Source organism: Lentinula edodes (genome assembly GCF_021015755.1).
Source record: "Lentinula edodes strain Le(Bin) 0899 ss11 chromosome Unknown C8R40scaffold_3, whole genome shotgun sequence".
Taxonomy (NCBI): Eukaryota; Fungi; Basidiomycota; class Agaricomycetes; order Agaricales; family Omphalotaceae; genus Lentinula; species Lentinula edodes.
The window spans coordinates 44,946-62,300 of NW_025764309.1; the positions used below are offsets into that span (position 1 = coordinate 44,946).

Consider the following 17,355-nt stretch of genomic DNA (forward strand, 5'->3'; position numbering starts at 1 on the left):
TTATCTCGAAACATCTTCAGGCAACAACATCGATATATATTGCGTATTATACTTGTAGATACATAGATAGTAACTCACCATAATCTAGAGCATGCGATTGGAAAGTGTCGGCGATACCAAGGACATAAATCTAGGATTGAATGAAAGAAAACGATAAAAGTACAGTACTATAAAACATTATCGGGAAGCTATCAGCTATATTTTAAAAGCTACACATTAAACGATTACCCATAACTTTACCTTTAACCTTCCGCGACATATAGAAGCACACAAAGGGTCTGAACCGTCTACATACGGATATTCCCGTCGTTTCCGAAACCGAAATCGATGCTAGGTAACACAATCCGTGCTCGGTTTTTAACCTTCAGGAACGCAGAAAATTTCGCCGGTCCGAATCTGAAATTCCATCGAGCTCACAGGCCCCACCAAGGATCTATCAGTAGCCAGAAGCTCTACCAATCGTTGAGCGACATGCATCCGGGTCGTGAGATGTTCATTCCTCCTCGGAGCAATGGTGGGAGGACCAGCCCTTCTTCCAGCGTTTGGGAGACAATGGATTCAACTTCGTGCGTGGATACTCGTCCATACCAGACACCCGAGCCTTGGGGCGTGTAAATCTAGAAAGTAAGTGGAGTTTGGTGGGTGAGCTGAATAATGTACGTCGAGAAATGTCTGAGAATGGAGAAACGAAGCTGCCACACGTTGGAACGCGATTCCAATCAAAGCAACTGTTTGAAGCATCGGATTCGGCCGAAAGAAGTGATAAACATCATACTAAAAGGCGAGACTCACTATACAATTACCGGCGTAGCGGTGGCCTCCGGTGTGAGAGTTGCGCAGGATGAGAGCTCGCTTTTCCGATGCAATCTCTTGGAATTGTCTCGTTGTACACTCCTCATTCTCCGCTTCTGTGCCCTGGAGTTTTTCTAGAGGAGGACCCATCGTATGCAATGGGTGTTCAATTTCCGTGTCTACTGTCCAGCCATGGTCTTCCAATGAATGGGTAAATGCTATATTGAATTATGACACCGATTGGAATACAAAACCAGATGGGGTGTGATGGGAATAGAGAAAAGAAAGTGAGAAGAAAGTGTCAACAGGATGGAAAAAGACGTACCCTGGCCCAATTGTGCCGCAGCAATGTGGCACCTATTGTCGCGTCGTTTGTGCGAACCTAGGGGTATCAATATCAGCGATAGAATTATCTGATAGGGGCAGAGAAAGATGATATGGGAGGGTACATACACAACAGAATCACGCAAGAGTACGGAATTATCCAGCTACTGAGGTTGCCTTTTTCGTGCACGGGAGGTAGGATAGAGACACTGGGTGCGAGAGCTGCATCCCAGAGAGCCTTGGCTCCGTCCAGGGAACGAGGAACCTCAGTGACCATTATGTAGTCAGGGAAGACAAGAACAGTTTCATACTCGGGGTTGTCGCTGATTGTATGATGACTGCCGTTCAATATTGAAAGCTTGTTGGAGTCAGAAGAGTTGAACACGCCGGAGACATGGTTGACACGTTTGCTCTTTATCTCTGCACCTGAGGGTGAAACAGACATAGGGGTATTATGAATAACGTGCTGGACGTGAGCGGCGAGAGAATTTTTCGTAGACGTGATTTCTCGGTCCCAATCCATTTTGCCGGTGGAAATGACAATCTGTAGTGGTGAGGGTTTGCAAGAACTTCAGAGAGGCTAGGTTGGCGATACGGACCTGTCGGTGATATGGTTTCACACTGCCGAACATTGTGGACTCCATGTCAACACTGAATTTGTTTGGATACGATTCGTGACCTGTAAGCGAAATCGTGGGTCAGAAAGGCTGCAGATAATGCTGGATTGCATACTCACCTTCATCACAGGGGTTCGGGCACGTTCTACAGTCTACATCCGTATACGGAACGGAAACAGAGTCCAGTTGTGTTTGTAGAGCCTCAAGAGTAAGACCAGCGCCGAAAATGGAGTTTTTGAGGTGTCTGAGGCTGAACATTAGCGAAATGAAGAATCAGAATTGTAGGAGTTTCTTACAGGTCATTTGAATTTATAGTCATACCGCGAGGCTTTCTTCTTTTCGAAAAAATTATCTGATAAGATGAACGTATGTCAAACAGCCAGCAATCTGATAAAATCACGCCACTTGCTTTTATGTTGTTATCTGTATAGCTTCCAAATGGGGACATGAATGCCTTCGTCTCATCATCACTCTTCTAAGACTTGCTCCTTCAAAAACTTAAAGTTCAGCTAAACAAGGCTAAGCACACATTTGCGAAGAAGAAAGTTTGAAAACGTTTTCAGCCGCGCAAAAGGTTATCACCCTGGTGGATCGTAGTAGTAGCTGGAGCACCTTTCCGCGGACTCGGGTTAGGTGGTTGTCCTCCCGGTCTGTGGAATCCTGAGATACATACGGCGCTAACTACATAAATTCTTTATCATTTTGAGTTTGTTGCATTCGGCACAACTTTTACTTGGACAACACAGACCGATTGCCTTTGAGAAGACAAGTGCATATATTAAAGATCGTAGACAAGCAATGATTGACTACATATATTTGATCTGAAATGCACCTCATGCAATCATGTTGACTGCAATCACTCTTTGTCTAGCAGCAAAAGCTTTGCCGGTGACCGGTGAGGCCTTGATCGAGATGAAAGTCCCTTCAGCTTCCACAATGATGTAAGTGTTGAGTTTTGGGTCGTTCATGTTGCCTAGTTTAGTGCATATTCTGAATGCTACTGAGTTTGGGGTTGGTCTCTGTATTGTAGGCGGGAAATAAGACAAAGGTTACTCTACATGTTGACCTTTAGGGATTGTTCTCAAAATGCTGGCAAGATAAAAGATTGAAGGGGGCGATGGGTAGAATAAAACGATTTGAAGCTTGCTCGCAACATGTTCGTAAATAGCGATGAAATATGTGGAAGGTCACTATGCTTCGACTAATGAGTACTCAATATTCCCAAAGACTCTTGGTCATACCTGAAATCTTTTCGAAAAATGGCTACGGCCCTTTAAATATCCACTCATTCATCGACGACAACTTCTCTAGGCGGAAGCCCGATATTTCCCTCGTCCCCTTCTTCCAGTGCTTCCAAACCAGGCAACGGCTCTAGAGAACCACTCGCATCCACCCCATACAAAGCCTCGATGACTTTCCACTCTCTCCTAGAATACGTTGCCTGACTCCATACTCCATATCCAAACCCCATTTTTTCACGATCCCATTCACTGAATTTGGGCGCCAACTTTGCCTGGTTGTAGAACGTAGAAAGGGTATCAATACCAGGTTGGGACCTGAAGGCCAAATTTCCTGTTTTTTCTCCAGTGAAAGCCTGGTCTATGCGTTCTGAAAGATTCTCTGGCGTGATGAATGTCTCGGATTGGTGGTACAACGAGATAAGGGCCCGCATCTTTTGAGGCGAAAGAGCATGAGGAGCAGGTGGTTTTCTGCCTTGTGATGACGAATGACGTCTCCATTGGAGTTTCCAGACACGGCCGAAGCAGGACGCGAATTGTCGCGAAGGAGTTGTCAGAAACACCATGACTTTTTGGAAGGAAGAGTATATTGCACAGCCACTTTTTGTTTGTTAATGCAGAGTCAAGCATACAGTTAAATACTTTAGTATTGACTGCCCCCCTGCTTGCCAATGGGTTACTAGATTTACATGTTGTAGAAATTAAAAGAGGGAGAAGGAAGGTAAACAAGAGTGCAAGGACCTTCACAAAGCAAGGTGATGTAGAAGTAATAAAGTACAGAAATAGACAGAAATATTCGAAAAAACCTTGTAATGCATTTCCTCCACCTCTTATTCTTCTACTTAAAGATGCGCTTTAAGACCGGCTTTTTCCATTAGTAACGCCTGTTTCTTCTTAATTTCTACACTCTTCTGTACGAGTGCCGGTGCCCGTTTCAGTTCTTTTAGCCCAACTTGCTGAATGTGCACTGCATCAGGTCCCTACATTTCGATTAAGAGACGAATTAGCCTATCTAGCGTGCATCACAGGTAAAAGATGTTCGTACGTCAGCGATTCTGAGCGTTCTCAACCCAGCCCATGCTGACGCAAGCTCCTGATCTTGCGAGAGGCCTTCCGCACCAAACGACTGCATCGCTCGATCAATCACTTCAAGCGCCATGCTGGGAACGACAAACTGAAAAACAGATTTATAAATGGACATCGAGCAAATTCATGAAAACGTTGTACCCACTTTGGCTATTCCAATTTCCTTCAATGCACCTTTCGCTTTGACTCTGTCAATCTGAATACACAGCAACTTGTTCATATTTCCAAGACACTGACGATTTCGCGTTACTCACTTGCAACGCAGCACTTAGCACAAGCAAACGCGCGCCTTCAATTTCTGCTCTGGACTTCGCAATGTCCGCGACCACGGTGCCTAGACTCGGACAATCAACCATCGAAATACGACTGAGTTCATCGCTTACTGACCATGTTCGTAGAGGAACTTCCCAAATGTCTTCTTCGCGGGATCTGTAACACGTTGCAACATGGTGTCTAAGGCATTCTGCGCAGCACCGATTGATCGCATGCAATGGTGAATACGACCAGGACTATGTATGAGCAGGAAAAGAATGAGCAATGGTTAACGAAGGAATGAAACGATGAAACGCAAATTACCCAAGCCGACCTTGAATAATCTACAACATGGATAAAACAATGCTGAGAAAGCTCGAAAGAATGAGAGTATACCTCAAATCCTTTGCCCCAGCCTAACACAAGGTTGCTCATTGGGACTCGGACGTTATCATAGATAATTTCGCAGTGACCTTCCGGCGCGTCATCATACCCGAAAACTTTCATGGGTCTGATAATTTTCACACCGGGTGTATCTGCGGGAACAAGGACAATACTTTGTTGGTGATACGCGCTTTTGTTTCCTGGGTCGCTCTTTCCGAGTACCAGATGAACTTTACAGCGAGGATCGCCAGCGCCAGAAATCCACCTGATAGATGAACAATGCATGAGCAAATTTTGACAATCTTGGACTGAGATAACACATACCACTTGTGTCCATTGATCACAATCTCATCTCCTTCTCTTCTCAATGATGTCCGGATGTTTGTAGCATCCGAAGACGCAACTATGAATGTATTAGTGTCCGGTCGAGTGAAGTCACATACAAACGAGCTGTACCATGCTTCTCAGTCATCGCAAAGGCCGAACGAATCTCTCCATTCAACAGCGGTATGAGCCACTTCTGCTGTTGTTCTCGATTAGCGTACCTTGCCAACACCTCTGTAAACAGGTATTATGATTGAATTATCATTATTAGGAAGCCTGCGTACCCATGTTACCGGTATCTGGAGCAGAGCAATTGACCGCCTGGGGAGCAAAATGACCTCCTCTACCCAGAATTTCGGCCATAACCGCGTACTGTTACATGAAGTGACCATGTTTAAGGCATCAATACCAACACGAACTGGCTATACGTTACCTCCAAGTTAGTGAGAGGTACTCCGAATTCCGGATAGTGTGCTTTGCTTAAGAATAGATTCCACAAGCCCAGCTTCTTCGCCTTGACTTTCAGCTCTTCGATGATAGGTATGACGGTCTTCCACCTCGTATTAGGATCATCAGGTAATTGAGCATGTGCAACCCTGATTGCAGGAAGAATGTCATCCTGTGTGTGATGAATATGTATAAGCAGTGCTTTCTTTACACCTTGAGATGGTGGCCAGACTTGCTTCCATGAACTTGATAAGTCTCGCCAATGTTTCTTTCGCGTATGGCGAAAACTTGTCCTCTACCTACCCATATTAAGAGGCACCGTCAGATTTGGATTGCACAAAACAAAAAAGCACGCATACCATAGCCCATGAAGCCTTGGAAGTCCATTCGACGACTGGATGGTCTGACATTGTTCAATATTGAAGAGTGTTAAAGAGTTTCAATTTGGAAGATTCCGAAGAGTGCGCTCGGGACCTCGGGTCACTCTACAACCGGCGATAGCGAGAACCCGAAGCCGATCCGGGAAACACTTGCATTTGCCAAGTTAAAGGTACAGAATTATCATGTATGTATATACATGTTCACAGTGACACTAATACCGTACAGAAACCACTGCTCGGAAGATTATTGTACAGAGAAGCATGCAAGGTAGTTTAGTATAATACGCAGAGAACGTTCGTGTAGTATTCGTAGAGAAGTAAGGATACAGAATGGAAACGATTTATACATAGGCCGGAGTAATGGTACATGCCTAACAGTGCTTCTTCATAAGGTGAAATAACACAACATAAAGTAAGAAAATTCATAGCAACAGTCAGAAACGTCATGAAATATTTGACCACAAAAACAAACTATTAGTGTACGACTATGGCACTATTTATTAGTTGGTGCCAGTGCCATGTACATCAGGATCACCTAAAGTAAATGGAAGATCAGGATTTACATTGAACGAAAGTGGATCATAACTCTGCCAAAGAGATTCTGGTTCGCCCATGAAATTGTCGCCAGCGAGATACCCACCAGGACTGTAGTTACGGATGAACTCTAACCCGCGGAACGGCAAGCCAGATGCATTGAACGATGAAGTAGGGGGAGTGGTAGACAGCCTGTTCATTCCGTTATGCATCTCGTGCGTGCCGGTGGTTTCAAAGACCGGGTAGTTTTCCAATGGGGACGGGTAAACGCCATTCGAAGACCCATACAGATTCTCAGCAGAATAGATATCAACCCCTGCCTGTTGACCATTCCATTGCGGTTGAGCGGGACCCTGGTAATTGTTGAGATTATTTGAGAGTCCGAAATCATATGAGTCATATCGTGGAGACGGTATTTGACCAGCAGACAGCCTCGGGGAACCGTAATTGAAAGTGTGCGCAGATGCGAGGGTAGGACTCGATTCCTGTCCTTCAGGTACGTTGGTTATCGGGGAAGGGATGTTCACTGATGCCGGAGAGCTATGTGAACTTCCATTTGTTGGACTAGAAAGGCTATGGAAATAAGGGCCCATTGAACTTCCGACACGTTCAATTTCTTCATCAAAACCTCGTCTACGAGAAGTTGATCGTGCTCGGGCTGTTGCTATTGCGAACATAAGATTAATGATCAGGACACCTAGAAGAATTTGCATGGGAAGAATCACTTACTGTCAACCCTATAGGGAGAAACGGCAGCCATGCGTCTAGAGGTAGTCCCTGATTCTCGAGATTGAGTCCTGCGTGTTCGACCAACGCCTTTGAGTGCTCTCCCAGCAACGGAACTTGGACTTGCTCCTGACAGGGAGCGCTGCCGCTCGTGCATGGCAGGGGAAGTCATTACTGGAGCTACTGATATAGGAATACCAGATTCACTTGTTTGCTTCTGCTGGTCTGCTTGAGCCTGTGTAATTGCCTCTGTCGCTGTGCTCGTAAGCTCAAGCAATAGCTCTCTGCATTTGCGTGCTCCAGGCCACTGGCCCTCCCAAGATTCCAGTGCCGATAGGGTACTCTTGGCTTCCTCCATGGCAGCGGAAGCAGCCCTCGGTTCAGTAGAATGCATGGCATAAAGCAGGAGGATCACGGCAGAGCTGAATAAGTGCTGTATGAAAAAAGCCAGATGATGGGATGGAGGTACTACATTCTTCATGGACGGCGCCAGGCGAATGCATGAGCGAGCAGAGGATACGGCTTTTGCAGTAGATTTGGCAGCGACAGGCTGATCTCGCTTGACGGGAAGCATATTACGGTGAAGTGTGGTAAGTACGGAATAATAGTGACTGCAAAGCACTGCACCCATTGATACTTGCTCGTCGGTGGTGGGCTGAGATTTAAAGACAGGCGGCAGATCATCGCACCACTGAGTCAGCTCATTGTCAAGAACTTCCACCGTCCGCTGTAACTCCGCCTTCCTCTCTGGCTCAAGGTTATCCTTGCAGTTTTCAATAGCGTAAACATCCCGAAGAACTCTTCCTCCGATCTGGTAGAGTTTGATGAGCGCGATGATCCCGGTCATGAGAGATGTGGTGTTGTTGGTCATGAGCGAACCGCTGAAGTATTCTTGCAGGTTGTCATCGTCAACATCTATCGGGTATTCAACATCACAATCGGAATCGTTGATGCCAAGGGGGCGACCAAGAGCTACCGCAAGCATGCGATCAAGAGTGTAGACGCCCCACCAGATCTTGCGGCGTGTTTCTATTTCGATAGAGGAGAGGACGAGCCTGCGTGGTGATCGCTGAACAGCGCGTCAATACGCATTCAAACACTAATAAGAAGACACTCACATGAAGGCCAAGATCTTGACCGGTCCGAACTGCCTGTCCGACCAGAATCCAAGCTTGTGGTAAGCAATTTACGGAGCAAAGGAATGATGAAAGAAGAATGAAGCATTGGACATGAGCGGTTTGGGTATTCGCATGACTGATATACTGAAGAATGAGAGAGCTTTGGAAAGGTCAGTCACGATCCAGAATGTGTCTAACCATTATATGCAAACGGTATGTACATACCGTTCATAATAAACCATTCCCATCCCACCCTCGTCCGTCCGGCCACTCATAGAAAGTCTATCGTCCTGGACAAGATTTGCTGCGCAAGCGAACACAGCAAAGATGAGCGAAATGAAAGCAGTTTCGCTTTGGACGAGGGAATGATTCTGCTGGTTGTCCATGATATTGTGATACTGTTTTAAGAAGCTTGGTTTGTCGACGACCGGCATTAAGAAGTGGAATCGTGAAAAATATGTATTGACCTGAAGATGTATTGAATCATCGGAAAGCCTTTGTAGAACCATATTACACACCAGTTTATCAGCCAAATCTCGCTCGGGATATTCGACTTCCTCTGGACCGGGGAGTGCACGAACTTTGCCAAAGAAGACTGAGGCTGGGAAATATAGTTTATTGGCACTCGGATACGGAGCTAACGGGTCCTCCTCCATAGGTGATATGCGGTGGAGAGGAGACGTTGTCAGGGCTTTGAAAGACTGAATGAGCGACATAGTCGACGATCCACCTATCCACCGCATGTGGCCATACTCGTCCAAAGCAAGCTGGCCAAGAGATTCGCTGACATCGTCTTCCACTTTGATGGGAATAGAAGTCGATTGTTGAGTGTCCCGTGGTGCAATAGACCGAAGGATTTCCGAGGCAGGGGCTGCAATTTCGGGTGGAAGAGAAACAGTGCCATTCACAGAGGATGTGTTGACAGCATCACCGCCGTTTATCCCGAATTGCTCGAGAACGGGTGCGATCTGAGAGAATATTGATTCCATATGAAGTAACCTAGCTTCAAGTTCTTGAACATAACTAGCGTCATGGTCAGACAAGTCTAGATGACAGACAGTAAAACTCACTGTCTACTGAGCGCAGCTTTGAGCGTCAAATATATGTGAGAGAAGCCAATCCAAGGAAGAAGGACCACGTACCTCGATCTTTAGTTTGTAACCAAGTGCACTGCGAACCTGAAGATGCACACTGAGAACAAGTAGGCTCGCATCCATCACATTTAATCTTTTTCCTTCTGCAGACCAATTCGAGTCTTGAACTGGACGAAAGAACTTTTGGCCACGTACCGACAACATTCGCAAGCTCTCCATACTCTTCTTCGTTGTAACTGGACAGGTTTCTGGCCGCCATCAGGAGCAGCGTTAGTTTCGTCGTCGTTCCGTTTCTTCTTCGACTGTTGGGCCATGGGAGAAGAGTCGTTGCTGCCTTTGGCCATAAGGGGAGAGACTATAAGTGAAAATACAAGAAAGACAAGCACTATTATCGGGCCGATGGGCTGATTTCTCGATAACCTGAAGAGGCTGTGAGCGCTTATATCGGGCCAGTTCTTTTCCAGTCATTTAATTTGAGGTATGTACTCTTTCAAGGCTATGCTTTGACATCCATTTCCCAGTCACCGGTCGGGAGGAAGGAGGGAAAAAGTCATCGGAGGTTAACGCTCGGGCGAGCTAAAGGCGATTAAGAGCAATCGATGGGCTCCGATGGGCTCCTCTAAAACCATGGATTCTAATGCGAATTCAAATACACTACAGATTCATGGACATCGAACGAGACAGGAAAAGTTGAAATGATATTCGGTATAGGTCTGCTCGTCCGCTACTTATAAGTAGTACTCACAGTCTTCTTGTGTTGTAAGATTTGAGAGGAGATTTTTTACCGTAACCGTAATGTCGAAGGTAACATTACGTCATTCAAAGTGGCTGTGTCACCATCCAATTGGCCGGCAAGTTGTGCAACGCTTTTTTCATAGTTGCCATTATGGCCGAAGTTGAAGCGACTCAACCGACTATTGGAGCAGAGGAGGCGATAATTGATGATGGCGAGGAAGCAGACAAGGTCAGCTGAATCATTAATTTTTCTTTTTGTAAATGGAATGAACGGGGAGTTTACAGGAAATCCTGCTCATGAAACAGAGGGTTGCAGAGATGGAAATGGAAGCGAAAAAATTACGAGAGCTTCAAGCTGCAGCAGAGACCGGGCAACAGGACGCTAGTATGCCCATGGATACCGAGGAAGACAAGGCCGCTGCAGATGGGAGGAGTGTTTATGTGGGGAATGTCAGTGACTTTCGACTTGGGAAGAACGTCAGTTAACCGTCCTTGTGCAGGTCGACTACAGCGCCACGCCAGAAGATATCCAAGGACACTTTCAGGCTTGCGGGACAATCAATCGAGTAACGATACTTTGCGACAAGTTCACGGGACATCCTAAAGGGTGCGTGTATAGCTCTCGTTCAATATTTTCCTCATCTAATCGTTCTCTGTCTCTAGATATGCATACGTGGAATTCGCCGAACCAGAACACATTGATGCTGCGTTAACAATGGATAACTCACTGTTACACGGCCGATTGATCAAGGTGTGGATTGCATATCTTTGCCATTTGTTCAGTGCTTACAACCTCTGCAGGTTACCGCAAAACGGACAAATGTTCCCGGCTTTAACCGCGGGAGAGGACGTGGAGGTTATCGAGGTGGCTACAGAGGCGGGTATCGGGGTAACGGTGGTTATACTCCATATAGGGCTCGTGGAAGGTGCGTTTTCATGACACTCTGGCTTATGCATTCTACTCATTCTTAACAAACAGAGGTCGTGGGCGAGGTTATTGATCTCAGGAACTACCTGGACTTTTGTGTTATTATTTTCTGTGCCATGTCGACTCAAAATTATATACTTCACCTAATGATTTCAATACCTCTTCCTGTCTCTATGGGCTGCATGTTGACGTCGATTTGAAGTTTCAAAGTACTCTGTATGTAGAGCGCTGTGTACTCTTATTAGTATATCTTGTTAAGCAAGTGCCTGCCGTAACGATGAATCCCCTTCCAGTTTCTTCCTTAGACGCGATGTTCAATATTTTCCGATGGACGTCCAAGAGCTTAACCAGGACGATGGCCACTGCAGCTCAGACGGTTTCTAAACCGTATCCATTTTCCAAAACGGCCATTATTCTCCCAGAACCTTACGTTTCACCTCCACTGCCTCTCGTCCAAGGCAAAGGGCTAATGCCCTACCTCCAAAAAAATCTCACAACACCGGAGAAACAAACTATGCTTCGAGAATTATTCGGCAGACACTCGGCGAAACGGATTTATCCTGGCTCCATCGTCGGTGTTACGCTTGAGCATGCGCCTTTCGCCTTTACAGGCGTTGTGCTCGCTATAAGGCGGCGTGGTATCGACACATCGATGGTCCTGCGAAATGTCATCCAGAGGACGGGTGTGGAGATGCAACTGTTCGTGAATTCGCCTCATGTGAAGACAATCAAAGTGGTCCAGAAACCACCGAAGGGAAGGATGAAGAGGGCAAAGCTTTTCTATTTGAGGCATTCGCCAGAGAAAATGAGTGCTTTAGCTGGGTCGAAGAAGGGAACAATCGCATGACACAGGTGAAACTTGTCCACTAATAGTACAGCTCTATGCTAAAAGTCAAATCCTTCTTAGCAATTGGTGGTCTGAACATTACCGTACTGAATTCCGGATACGTTCATATAATTCTATCTTGGTGCTATTCGACGTCTCCGAAATTATTGTCTTTCACGCGTTCAGAGTCTTCGGGAAATATAGCTTATATGACTGGTTGTGTTCGGGATTTTAATGCTGCTAATCTATGCGTGGCTTGTGCGACTAATCCTACGAGTTTTGTTGTCAGTCGTACTGCTACTCTCTTTAGCTCTATCAATATATGAATCATAATGAGCTTGCAAAAGTACTTTTTGTAACGAGTTGTATATCTAAGCACATTTACTTTGAGTCGGGATTTCCGAAAAAGCAGCCGGCTGCGGGAGACATTTGACGTTTTTCAGTTTCTCTCCACCATGGCACCAACCCGTCCTCGTTCTTTGCGTGTCCTTGCATTTGGTTCCAGACGTAATTCATCACCAGGGCCTCGCAGTCCTTCTCCAACTTTCTCAGAAACAACTAATGTTTCTGGTATGAACTTCGGAGCTGATGGACCTTCCAAGATCATTACTCGGGCAGATTTAAAAGCTAGCCTTCAAGCTTATGAACAGGTCCGCTTCATTCGCTATACTTGCTCCAATCCTAACGAAATCGCTAGCTTATGAACTCTTGTGCAACATATAGAGCAGCGCTCGTAACCGTGTCCAATGCTACCGCTGAGTTTGCAGATGCAATGGAAAGGTGTAGTACGTGCGTAGACTATCGAAGTTCTTCATTACTCTTAACTGACGAGTTAAAACCCAAAACCAGGTTGAAGGGTCCTTCGTATGAGGCTGGTACTCGTCTACAGGCTGGTTCAGGACTTCACCATTTAATTGGAAACCATATGCATGTTTTAGTTTGTCGAATCCACACTGGAACCCATGTCTTATACTTTGCTAACTGCTCACTAGGCTGAAACTCTGGACAGAAATTTTGAGAAACCTCTTAGGCAACACCTCGAAACTTATCGTACTATCGTCACCGTGCGTTACTAGCATCACTATCATTCTATTCATCCCGTTCTCACATCGCCGAATATATCTGTAGGAACGATCCCTGTCATACGAGCGCGCGTTGAAGGAAAAGAGTGAAATCATTAGACACACAGAGAAACGCAATATGAATGGGAAGGAACGAAGTAAGCGATATCAAATGACTTATAGCAATAACTTGTAAGGAAGCATACAGATCTACAAAGTTTCAGAGAAGCTTTGGCTGTTTTGCAACGTCAGGTTGATGAACTGGACGAGCTTAAGGTTGAGCATTACGCAGAAATTGTTGAGCATGAAGAGGAGGTGTGGGATGTCGTCCAGGGAAAGGTTCGTTTTTAGCTGCAGTTTATCTCCTCGAAGCTTACATGTCGTATCCGCGGAAAGATGTGTCTGGTTGTACGTTCGACCTTGGATGTTTATGACAAGTTCACTTCGAAAGCGTGTGGCGCATTACTTGAGTTTTCCCGTATCTTGTCATTGACGTCTTGTCTTTTTGCTTTCAGATCTGACCCTGTCATCGAGCCTATGTTACAATCCGTTCCAGATCCATTCGATTCTTACGGTCCTCCCCAATCAGAAGACCAAATATTCAGTATCCTGCCTCCTCTCTCCATTATGCCTAGCGCACCTTCGTCAACAACGACACCGTTAACACGTACTCCAGAGCTAGAAAATATGGAAGGTCCCCCGTCCGCTTCAAGCAGTACGTCGTGGTCGCAGAATCCGAACACAGTCTTATTCCCTTCCGAATCCTCTGCATGGGCAGACGTGCCTTCTTCTCCAGCCTCATCATCCCCTCGCTCCGTTTCCCCTACAACGCCCATCCGCCGTCATTCACTACCCGCAAGTACGGGCCACAGTTCCCGAAAAGCAGAATCTAAACTTCGGAGCGTACTTTCCGTTATCGACGAGGCCAACTCACGGCATAGCACTGAAGAAGTCATTTCTTCTCATTATGTGCCGCAGGTTGAGAATTCTAATTTGAATGACACCACACTCATTCAGCCACAGCCACAGAAGCAAACTAGCTTCAGCTGGACATCACCTTTTTCATATGGACGTTCACCGTATGTTGAAGAGGATACAAATGGTGACACGACACCCCGAAACTCAACTTTCTTATCATCGCCACAGACTCCGACTGGTCGACCTGTCCCCGAACTCGATGCAGATAGTAGTACAATTGGGGAAACAACCGTTCCTGTACCGTTTTAACGTCGATGACAATAATATGCAAAGAATTGGGATTGGATGTTTTTGAATTATTAGGCTTTCTATGCGCTTTCCACTCTATGTACATATGATTTACACTATGCCTTCATAGGCAGAATCAGAGATCTTGACCTATACCTCAATATATATTACTTTTAATATTGTCTTCGGTGGTCCAGCTAGCTGGATGAACTACTGGCTTTTTCGGGATTGCGAGGCTGAAGCCCATACGGCTCCAATACATCCGGCGGCACCAGTGCTGGACTTTTGAACAACAGATCCGCGCCTCCAGCAGTCTTCGGGAACGCGATCACGTCCCTAATGGATTGTGTTTTACACAAAATGGACATTAATCTGTCGAAGCCTGGAGCATGTGTCAGAATTCAAAGCAAAAGCAGTCCGAATTTTACAATTCACTAACCCAAGGCTATTCCTCCATGAGGAGGTGCTCCGCATCGAAGGGCGTGCAACAGCTGATCAAAGGGTGCTCTCTCTTGTTCGCTCAACTACACATGAATCGCATAAGTGAGTGGAGCACTTGAAAGGAAGCCACCAAATACTTGAAGGACGTTCGTAAAGATGTGCTCTTGTAGCGAAGCGTCGTGAACTCGAACCGATCCGCCCCCGATCTCAACCCCGTTCAGTACTAGATCGTAATGTTGTCCACGAACCTAGAAGAACCGATATTCAATTGCATGGTGTAAGCACAGTAGCATAGGAGAAGAGCTGGAATCGCACAGATTCTACTTTGCCTTCGTACAAAGACTTGATATCCTGCCACATTGGTGCAGTAAAAGGGTGATGCGAGCTACTATACCTGCCTTTTGCCAAAAAGTCCTTGTCGTCGTCAGAACGTGTGAATAGGGGAAACTCGGTGACCCAGAGAAAATGAGGCGCTTCCGGGAGAGTTACTTGTCCTAGATATGATGTGAAATGTCATGAACAAGTTTGACAAAAACAACTTAGAGCCTCACGAGCTGCTGACGCCGCATCTAGTAGACGCAATCTCTGACGCCCTAGAAGCGTTGAGCCACCCTAAAGTGCAAACACTTGAAAATAGGGCAAGTGTCACCAACAATAAGGACCTACATTTGGTACGCGGGATCGACGCGCCAACCAGACGGTATCTCCAGCAGAAATGGACAGCTTTGAATTGATATCGGGACATTGAGATTCAGTAACCTCCGCAGACGTAGGAATTCCAACAGTATTGCTTTCTTGAAGCCAATTTGCTGCGTTCTTTCCGGTTATCGAAATAGACTCCTGGGGATAATATCAAAACCAGAGGCCGTCATCAGCGCTATTCACTCTATGACCACATACAACTAGAGGGTCTATTTCGCATTTGCGGGCAATATGCCAGAAACCAGGCTCCTGAGATTTTCGTATGATAATTGCTTCCAGGACCTCATCTTTCTCTTCGAGCAAAGCCTTCTGAGTTGGAGTAACGAACGGAGTTATTTCGGAAATCTGAAAATGATGTTGAGTGAATTACTTGAGCACTCAGTCGCACTGAAAGCATACCTCGAGGCCAAACCGAGTATCAGGTTTATCAGAGCCGAACTACGAGTTCCCAGTCAGCAAAACGACAGGAGGTTCATACTTTATTGTACTCGCTCGAGTCATGGCTTCGTTATATGTCATCACTGGGAAACATGAGGGAAGATCCACGTTTTCTATTTTTTTCCAAATCTTCTTTATGATGGTTTCAACCACATCGCGAACTTCGCTCCCACCAATGCGCCAGGTCCCCGAACATTGAGATCCTGATGACGAAGTACCGATCGAATCCATTGGACCCCAGGATACATAGGCCATTTCCATGTCTATCTGAGTAAACTCCGGTTGCCTGTCCTTTCGACCGTCCTCATCGCGGAAACATTTTGCGATCTGAAAGTACTTGTCTACGGTACCAGAAGCTATCAGTAATTGCTTAGGTTGTTGTGGGGATTGTTGTAGAGCATAGAATGCCGGAAAATCCGACACATCTTTGGTTCGAGTCGGAACCAAGAATTCACGCGCGCCTTCGGGAGAGGATCTGAGGAGAACAGGTGTTTCAATCTCCACAAAACCTAGATATGGTGTGATCATCAGTCCAATGTGAAGCCGAATGAGAACGACCTTACCACTATCGTGCAAGGTGTTACGGACCAGGTGAGCTACTTGGCTTCGCTTTTGCAGATTGTCAGACAACATTGTCCTGCGCAGATCTAGGAACCGGTATCGGAGCCTCAAGTCTTCACTTGGCTGCATTAATGCATAACATATCATTGGACACAAAACAAAGACCGAATTCTCCGGTAAAGCCTACCAGGTTGTGGATATTGGAGGGAGTAAACGGCAAATCGCTTGCCGCAGCATTCAGAACGATAAACTTTTCTACTTCTACATCAATCTCTCCTGTTGGCCCCTTGGAACATCACTGGTCAGCAAAATACGTGGATCATGTTTCACAACAGGACTAACGGGACGACGGGCACTAGGGGGTCGCAGTAGTACCTGACCTTGTACTAGAACAGATGACTCGGTTGGAACCTTTGAAAGAGCGGCCAAGTCTTCACGAGTTTGTTCGGAATTATTAACGATGAGCTGGACTGTCCCAAAGGAATCCTTGAGGGGAAAAAAAGACACAAGCTTTCCCTTTCTTCAGGTGGATTAGACTAATTTTAGGAAATCAGAATATATGGGGATTTAGAGATAATCACCGCTCAGGAAGTAACCAGCCAGTCAAAATGACTCGAGAACCGGCATCAAGAGCAGACAAGCCGCCGCAGGTATGAGTTCTGCTTGGAAAGGGTGCTAAGTAGCAAAGAAGTTTGATTAGGCCACGTCGCGATGCAGTGAGGTGGAGAGAGCTGCTGACCGGAGTGAGCATTAGACTGCGTAGAATTAGGAAGGTCTTGTGATATTACAGGACTAGAATAGTGTTTGCTGTGGCCGTAGAGAATCTTACCGATAGCATCGGGCCTGGGATAGCTTATAGTGGCAGAACGACCAGCTGAGATGGACGCGCGAAATAAAGCGTGCATCAGAGTTGTGGGACTAAGTCGCGAGAGAAGTAAATTAGCGGCTGACATAAACTCCATCAACGTTTTAGCTGGCAAGCTGTACTAAGTTTTTCACCATTCCATCGATTGAATGCCTCATGCTTCAGTAAACAATCTCCGTCTCTTATATATAAGTGTACAGTCCAGCCTTTTCATCATGTTTCTTCGCCCATCCATTTGCCCATTCACACGTTGGAAGGTAGACACATAGAACTTGC

At 46.0% G+C, this 17,355-nt stretch overlaps 8 protein-coding genes across 8 annotated transcripts; 3 read left to right on the forward strand and 5 right to left on the reverse strand.

The window, feature by feature from the left end:
• Positions 1–76: 76 nt before the first annotated feature.
• C8R40DRAFT_1082138 (Sucrase/ferredoxin-like-domain-containing protein) lies at positions 77–2,110 on the reverse strand. The gene is made up of 7 exons (XM_046227180.1): positions 2,030–2,110; positions 1,853–1,977; positions 1,716–1,795; positions 1,246–1,660; positions 1,118–1,174; positions 793–1,010; positions 77–617 (listed from the first exon to the last, which is right to left on the reverse strand). Exons 1-7 carry the CDS (start codon positions 2,050–2,052, stop codon positions 453–455), a joined length of 1,083 nt encoding a protein of 360 aa, XP_046090605.1. The 5' UTR covers positions 2,053–2,110; the 3' UTR covers positions 77–452.
• Positions 2,111–2,535: 425 nt separating this feature from the next.
• C8R40DRAFT_1244208 (uncharacterized protein) lies at positions 2,536–3,559 on the reverse strand. The gene is made up of 3 exons (XM_046233602.1): positions 2,975–3,559; positions 2,787–2,928; positions 2,536–2,733 (listed from the first exon to the last, which is right to left on the reverse strand). The coding sequence occupies exon 1, from the start codon at positions 3,535–3,537 to the stop codon at positions 3,019–3,021; it is 519 nt and encodes a 172-aa protein (XP_046090606.1). The 5' UTR covers positions 3,538–3,559; the 3' UTR covers positions 2,536–2,733; positions 2,787–2,928; positions 2,975–3,018.
• Positions 3,560–5,980, reverse strand: C8R40DRAFT_1082141 (acyl-CoA dehydrogenase/oxidase). Its single transcript, XM_046227181.1, has 13 exons — positions 5,824–5,980; positions 5,701–5,763; positions 5,451–5,636; positions 5,302–5,389; positions 5,150–5,251; positions 5,018–5,096; positions 4,706–4,958; positions 4,634–4,653; positions 4,445–4,566; positions 4,312–4,391; positions 4,203–4,253; positions 4,017–4,145; positions 3,560–3,951 (listed from the first exon to the last, which is right to left on the reverse strand). Exons 1-13 carry the CDS (start codon positions 5,872–5,874, stop codon positions 3,814–3,816), a joined length of 1,362 nt encoding a protein of 453 aa, XP_046090607.1. The 5' UTR covers positions 5,875–5,980; the 3' UTR covers positions 3,560–3,813.
• A 364-nt stretch (positions 5,981–6,344) lies between these two features.
• On the reverse strand, positions 6,345–9,630 carry C8R40DRAFT_1034282 (putative fungal-specific transcription factor; the record flags this gene model as incomplete). The annotated part of the gene is made up of 8 exons (XM_046223416.1): positions 6,345–7,042; positions 7,108–8,173; positions 8,223–8,382; positions 8,448–8,689; positions 8,741–9,245; positions 9,293–9,308; positions 9,365–9,459; positions 9,512–9,630. The coding sequence occupies 8 exons, from the start codon at positions 9,628–9,630 to the stop codon at positions 6,345–6,347; spliced, it is 2,901 nt and encodes a 966-aa protein (XP_046090608.1).
• Positions 9,631–9,767: 137 nt separating this feature from the next.
• C8R40DRAFT_1082146 (uncharacterized protein) lies at positions 9,768–11,276 on the forward strand. The gene is made up of 7 exons (XM_046227182.1): positions 9,768–10,021; positions 10,081–10,280; positions 10,337–10,501; positions 10,552–10,658; positions 10,715–10,802; positions 10,853–10,977; positions 11,031–11,276. Exons 2-7 carry the CDS (start codon positions 10,203–10,205, stop codon positions 11,050–11,052), a joined length of 585 nt encoding a protein of 194 aa, XP_046090609.1. The 5' UTR covers positions 9,768–10,021; positions 10,081–10,202; the 3' UTR covers positions 11,053–11,276.
• Positions 11,261–12,201, forward strand: C8R40DRAFT_1082150 (translation protein SH3-like domain-containing protein). The gene is made up of 2 exons (XM_046227183.1): positions 11,261–11,831; positions 11,887–12,201. Exon 1 carries the CDS (start codon positions 11,290–11,292, stop codon positions 11,824–11,826), a length of 537 nt encoding a protein of 178 aa, XP_046090610.1. The 5' UTR covers positions 11,261–11,289; the 3' UTR covers positions 11,827–11,831; positions 11,887–12,201.
• Positions 12,202–12,260: 59 nt separating this feature from the next.
• Positions 12,261–14,093, forward strand: C8R40DRAFT_1034928 (uncharacterized protein; the record flags this gene model as incomplete). Its single annotated transcript, XM_046223465.1, has 8 exons — positions 12,261–12,455; positions 12,503–12,594; positions 12,655–12,742; positions 12,798–12,869; positions 12,934–13,024; positions 13,075–13,205; positions 13,263–13,318; positions 13,382–14,093. 8 exons carry the CDS (start codon positions 12,261–12,263, stop codon positions 14,091–14,093), a joined length of 1,437 nt encoding a protein of 478 aa, XP_046090611.1.
• Positions 14,094–14,269: 176 nt separating this feature from the next.
• On the reverse strand, positions 14,270–16,965 carry C8R40DRAFT_1035411 (uncharacterized protein; the record flags this gene model as incomplete). Its single annotated transcript, XM_046223501.1, has 12 exons — positions 14,270–14,454; positions 14,512–14,596; positions 14,651–14,761; positions 14,829–15,007; positions 15,065–15,125; positions 15,180–15,329; positions 15,399–15,560; positions 15,615–15,653; positions 15,681–16,337; positions 16,402–16,487; positions 16,553–16,734; positions 16,796–16,965. The coding sequence occupies 12 exons, from the start codon at positions 16,963–16,965 to the stop codon at positions 14,270–14,272; spliced, it is 2,067 nt and encodes a 688-aa protein (XP_046090612.1).
• Positions 16,966–17,355: the final 390 nt, after the last annotated feature.